General features: G+C 30.9%; 1 protein-coding gene across 1 annotated transcript; it reads right to left on the bottom strand.

Annotated features, from left to right (window-relative positions):
* Positions 1 to 1,159: 1,159 nt before the first annotated feature.
* On the bottom strand, positions 1,160 to 4,170 carry LOC145166356 (transcription factor MYB124-like). The gene is made up of 10 exons (XM_079085309.1): positions 3,746 to 4,170; positions 3,233 to 3,567; positions 3,103 to 3,149; positions 2,936 to 2,992; positions 2,762 to 2,834; positions 2,525 to 2,580; positions 2,246 to 2,416; positions 2,074 to 2,174; positions 1,742 to 1,956; positions 1,160 to 1,656 (listed from the first exon to the last, which is right to left on the bottom strand). The coding sequence occupies exons 2-10, from the start codon at positions 3,317 to 3,319 to the stop codon at positions 1,546 to 1,548; spliced, it is 918 nt and encodes a 305-aa protein (XP_078941435.1). The 5' UTR covers positions 3,320 to 3,567; positions 3,746 to 4,170; the 3' UTR covers positions 1,160 to 1,545.
* Positions 4,171 to 6,000: the final 1,830 nt, after the last annotated feature.

The raw sequence follows: 6,000 nt of genomic DNA on the forward strand, positions 1-6,000 counted from the left end.
TGTTTAAAATAATTGATTAATAATTATAAATTTTTATTATAAAAGTTTAATTAATTTTATAACTGTGGTTCGCACGGGTTATAAACTAGTATTTTTTTATAAAAATAAGTTTTTAACCTGAAAATACATAAAAAAAAAAAAAAAAAAAAGCATGTGACATGAATAATTTCTGAAGTTAATATGTATTGTTGATATGTATCTTGGTTTTATTTTCGTTGATTATTTTAATGATCGCATCGACTTATTCTTACTTCTTTGCCTCATGAAAAACAAACATCACAAAACTCATAATGTTTGTTTTTTCTAAATGTCTTACTTGATCGAAACAAATTTTACATTTTAAGTTTAAAAGGATCGGTTCTTTTTATATTAGTTCATAATTTAAATTTTTACCTTTATTATTTATATAATTTGCACTAAATTTATTAAATAAAATTCAGATACTTCAACGACCTACCAACATGTTTTTAGTCTAACGTGAGATAATCTTTCTTTGAGGATGAAAAGTTCAAGTTCGTATAAGACATAGGATTTAAGAAATAATTTTAGAAGTAGTCAGCTTTAAAAATAAATAAATAAATAAATACTTTAACAACCTAATTGACTGAAATATCTTTTATTAATTTTAAATAATTCGTATTTTACTTCTTTATATCAATACGTGACTTCAGTTCTTTATATCAATACGTGACGCTTGAGTCTTGACAATCACTTCAGTGGTAGCCAAAATAATTCTTATCTTGACAGGAGACCCACATTCAAAACCATGAATTAATGCTCTTTTTTGAATTGGTCATTTTATCTTTTTTGAAATTGATAGCAATTGTTAATGATTCATAATTATAATTTTTGTTAGACTCAAAATATTGACACCACCTCAACGCCATCCTTATCCAACGTTTATATACTCTTATTGGAAACAGTCAAAGTGATGATTTTTATTTCGCATAATACTTCTTTTTAGATGGTGAAAACCTGAATTTTTCCAGATGCTTTTTTTTAATAATAATAATTAAAAAAAAAAAACATTTTTCTATTAGTGCACATTTTTTTTTTTGAAAAAAAAAAATACTATCAAATGATTCTAATAATTATTTTGGTACTTATTATATTTGTTGTCTTTAATAGATAGTTAGTTACTCATGTTCAATAAACAATCTTATGCACACAAAAATCATATATTATATGAAAACCAATCAAATGACGAAAATCCATACACTACAATACAGACCAAAAAGAAATAAACAACAGGAGTCTAATTCACTCTCTTTTTATACTTTAACTACCCCCATCTCTTCCCTAACTATATGTATACTGGGGGGCATAAATGTAATTATCAGCTATATGCCGATGTATACTCACACTCTCAAACACACACAAAAAAAAATGTTCTGTACAGAATTCGACGTATTTCAAGCCAAATCCTTGTGATGGGAATATCAAATACCAGAATCTGAATTCCCCCAAAAACCAAACACACTAAAAAAACAAGATGCAATAAAACACTGGAATCACTGATTCCATAGAATCTAGAAAGGTTTTGGTTTAAAGGCAATGGAGTAGGGCTCTTTTGCAAGGTGGAGACTGTGAGGTTCTGGAGGTGGGATTCGGAATTGCTGATTCCATTCCAAGTGTTTTGAGCAGGAAGTTCCTTTCCTGTAAAATAATAAAATAAAGGTCAGATTATTGCTTCTAAATGACATCAATAATAACAAAAAAAATAATAAATAAATAAAATTACGCTTTCTGAAAACTGTGGGCTTGGAATTCCTTCTGCCATTGATCTAAACAATGGAGTCACTTGGAGTGGAGAATTGAACTCTGAATTTGGCAAGGGGCATTTTCGTCCATCACATAAATCATTTGCTTTCTCAATTGTTTTAGATGAAATAGTTTCGGGGGATCCTTGATTTAATTCAATGAGAGATTTTCCTTCAACTGTATTTCCACTAGATTCTTTTTATCAACCAAAAAGAACTTATTAGCATTCATCAATAAAAATTTCATGTACATTTCCATTTTATTATTTAAAAAAAAAAAAAAAAAAAAAAAAAAAGAATCCAAGAATTTTACCTTCTATACAGGGTTTCATACATATTACCACAAATGGAGGTCTTACTTTCTGCTCTTTAGTATTACAACAATCTTCCATTGTAGCAACAATTTGTTTCCTCCTATTCAAATTTAAAATTTTAATCTTGTTTCATATACATGTGATCAAAACTATATAATATATGTAACATACCTTATATTCATATGTTGCATTGAAGTTTCCAAAACTTTATCTGTATTTTGTCTTGTTCTTTTGTTATTGGTATTCATGTTAACTCCATTGTTGTTCTCTTTAGTTGATGAGTCACACTTTGCTTTCTTCTTAGATAAGATAGAGAACCGATTCTTCACAGCATTGTCTGTCCTGTTTAGAGTGACATTTATTTAAAAATTGTTATAAAAAAAGTGTAAACTTATAATTAAGTTCTTAATGAAAATATGACAATTGAATAGAACATTTTATTTTATCTACCTTCCTGGAACCACTTTTGCAATCTCAGTCCATCTGTTGCCAAAAATCTTTTGGGCCTATAAATAAAGTGATTAAGTCAGTAGGGTTATTACATAATCCACTTTTTCAGAGTACAGAGTTATAGTGGGATGTAAATATGATGCTTTGATTATGTTCATTGGGTCCCAATAGTAATAAAGTACACATTCATGACTTGAAGTAGAATAAAAAAAGAGTCTTGTAAAAGTAGAAGTTTACTTGGCATAAGAGCATATCTTCCTCATGTGACCATCCTCCTTTTTTGAAATCAGAATTTAAATAAGTAAACCATCTGCATTACAGGTTTTACATCATTATCCAAGATTAGTAATTCCATAACAGAAAAGAGTATGATAATTGATAAAAGTGATAAAAGCTTGTAGTTTAGTTTACCTTCTTCTGCATTGCCTTGTAGTTTTGTTCGCAAACTTGGATGAAATAATTGCCCAACTGCAGATATGATATAACATCTGTAAATCATTATTGGTTCCAAAACATTTGAAATGGGAAAACTGAAAAGTGAAACCCTAATTGATTATTTGAAGTAAAGGAAATCATACTTATTGGTTCCATGAATACGAATTTGTTCCCTTAATATATCATCATCCTGAAGCAGAAATAAGTGATAAGCCACAATATGAGTAAAAAGTATAAAGGCTTAATCAGGGAGATGAAAGTATGAAACTGAACCTCTTCAGACCATGAAACTATGTGCCTCTCTTTCTGCTTCGGATCATCTTTATCACTGTTACTACAACCACAAGCTTTCTTCTTCATATTCTGCAGTTATGAGTATCAGTACCTCTATCTCCTTTATCCAGAAGATCCACTTCTCGCATGCTAAAGTGAGACTCTATTGAGGCTTTATGTGTGGGTGTAATTTGAGTTAAATAAAAAGGGGCCAAAAGGAACTCTAAATGTCCCTTTTTAAGGGGGGAAACTTTACAGGTTGCTGTTTACTTCAAAAGGACCACCATACCACACGCACTTTTAGGTTGAATCGTATATCAATCACCTTTGATGATCTGAAAAACATGCAAACGGAATTGAACATTAAAATCAGAAAGTTGAAATTCTACGATTGACGATACGATCAAATGAAAAATTCAACGATTTCTATGAAGAGTCCAATCAAATTACGAATAGAACGTAATCAAACTACATAAATTTGGGAGCAATGATTAACACTAAAAGGAATATTACCTTTTGGTAGGGCATATCACGAGAATCGAGACCGATGAATATCCGTGAACCGACTAGTGGTGTTATGAACAACTACTTTGAGCTAACTGTGTAGCTTTTGTTATTCTCGAATAGCTTTATCTGTAGGCATACGATTGAAAGAGAGGGAGAATCGGTTTCCGTAAAAAATTACGACGTTATCCACCACCACAGCCGCACACACACTGCCGTAAATATCTGTGTGATTTTGTAACCAGGTTTGATAGAAGTTCAAGCCTCAGATACAAACCTCTTCAATGCTTTCTTTCATTCTTTCTTCAGAGCTCCGTCGTGGTTGTTTGGTCGCGACGGCGGTGGTGCACCTGGTGGTGGTGGTGTGCGACTGTGCGGTCAATGGTCAAGCATGTGGAGCAGTGACTTCTCTATAAACGTGTATTTTTAAATATTTTATACCGTTTAGTATCTTTATTATTTTTCAAAGACCCACTTTTTCAAAATTTCAAAACAAATCTTTCATATTTGGAAATTTTTTTATTGCATTTATTTGCCATTTGTTTGTGTTCAAACTTCAACGTAATATAGTTATGTTACAAAAACATTGATCGATGTGTTTTTAAAAATAATTATATCACAATCAACAAAAAATATTTGTTTCATACAAAATAGATATAAAAAATTAATCCCTATTTAAAGCTCCCCGTGGAGTGATTAAGTCCCTTGAGAATATCCGAAGAAACTTTCTCTAGAGATGGTACGAAGACAAAAAAAAATAATAATAATAAAATAAAATACTACTAATAATAATAATAATAAATCAAATGGGTCTCATGAATAAGGTTATAGCTCCTAAAAAGAAAGGCGGCTAGGTGTTGGTTCACTGCAATCACTTAATCTAAGCCTTACTAGTAAAATGGTGGTGGAGGTGTAAGCTTGATAATATGTCCTTATGGGCTAAGTGATCACAACCATTCAAAATTTCAAGGACAAACCGGTAGACTACTTATCACAAAAGACTACGGGGTTGTTTGGTAGCATCTGGATTATTCATATCTAGATGATACACATGTCTGGATGATGTAGAGGTTATGTATGAATCTGTATCTGCATGATAATTTGATGTTTGGTCAGACATCTGAATGTCTGTCTCTTAATGGTGAAAATTACCATTTTAACCTTCTGAATTATTTGTTATTGTTTGGTTGGACTGAACGACTGTGCTGAATGATACTGAATTTGTAAATAATTATAAATAAAATACAAAACTTCTTATAAAATCCAAATTAAACATAAAACAAAACACAAATTAAAATTCATACAACATCCAAATTAAACATCATACAACATCCAAATTAAACATAATCCTGAGCATACAACTTTAAAGTAATTGATTAACAATCTGGTTACGCAAATTAGTCATATATTTATTGTCTTAGTTACCCCATTGAATGTCGTGTACGCTTTGTTCATCACTTCCTCACATACTTCAACAGTAAACATAGTCTCCTCTTCAAAGTCCATAAATAAATGATCACGAATATTATATTTCCTTATAAAATTATGGACTACAAAACAAGTAAGCATTATGTCTCTTTGTATTGGAAAAGGATAAGGAGTCATTTCCTTTAGGATTGGAAATCTCGCCTTCAAAACTCCATAAGCGCGCTCAATAACATTTATGAGTTGTGCGTGAGCATGGTTGAATTTTTCCTTTTGGTTAATGCAAGTTGTCTTCAGAAATCGGATAACCAGTACCTCGTATTGCGGTAGGGAGCCATAAATCCATGAGTGTTGGTGTATGCGGCATCACAAAGGTAATATTTGTCTATAAATGTGACTTTTGCAATTGTTATATGAAAAATAGATAATGTATTTAATATTCAAAGTTAAAAAAATATTGCAAACCTGGTGGAGGAAATGGAAAGCCGGAAGTTGGATTAAATACAACTTCTTTTAGAACTCGTGAATCATGTGTTATGCCCTCCCAACCGGCTAATACAAACGTGAATATCATATCAAAATTACAAATTCTAATAACATTTTGATAGCATTCACCTTTTCATATTTCCCTATAACGAGTTTATGATATATTACTTCTAATCAAAAATCACAATACCTTAATCTCTAGTTGCCATTCGTCTTCTTTCATGTTAAACATGTTAGTTATAGGGTTATAAACGTTGCCTATTTTGTTTTTTAATTTTAACCAAGCACCAAACTTTGCTTTTAGATAGTCGTATCGATTTTTCATCTGCTTTTGATCAACTACAAAACTGTAT

Source organism: Lactuca virosa, chromosome 3 (genome assembly GCF_052849685.1).
Source record: "Lactuca virosa cultivar CGN04683 chromosome 3, Lactuca_virosa_CGN04683_v6, whole genome shotgun sequence".
NCBI lineage: Eukaryota > Viridiplantae > Streptophyta > Magnoliopsida > Asterales > Asteraceae > Lactuca > Lactuca virosa.

Excerpts from the sequence above, each read along its gene's own strand:
- LOC145166356 (XM_079085309.1), bottom strand. The coding sequence starts at position 3,319 with ATGAAGAAGAAAGCTTGTGGTTGTAGTAACAGTGATAAAGATGATCCG. Across the intron at positions 3,150-3,232 it reads TAGTTTCATGGTCTGAAGAG|GATGATGATATATTAAGGGA; the intron begins GTTCAGTTTCAT and ends TTTCTGCTTCAG. Across the intron at positions 1,957-2,073 it reads TATGAAACCCTGTATAGAAG|AATCTAGTGGAAATACAGTT; the intron begins GTAAAATTCTTG and ends GTTGATAAAAAG.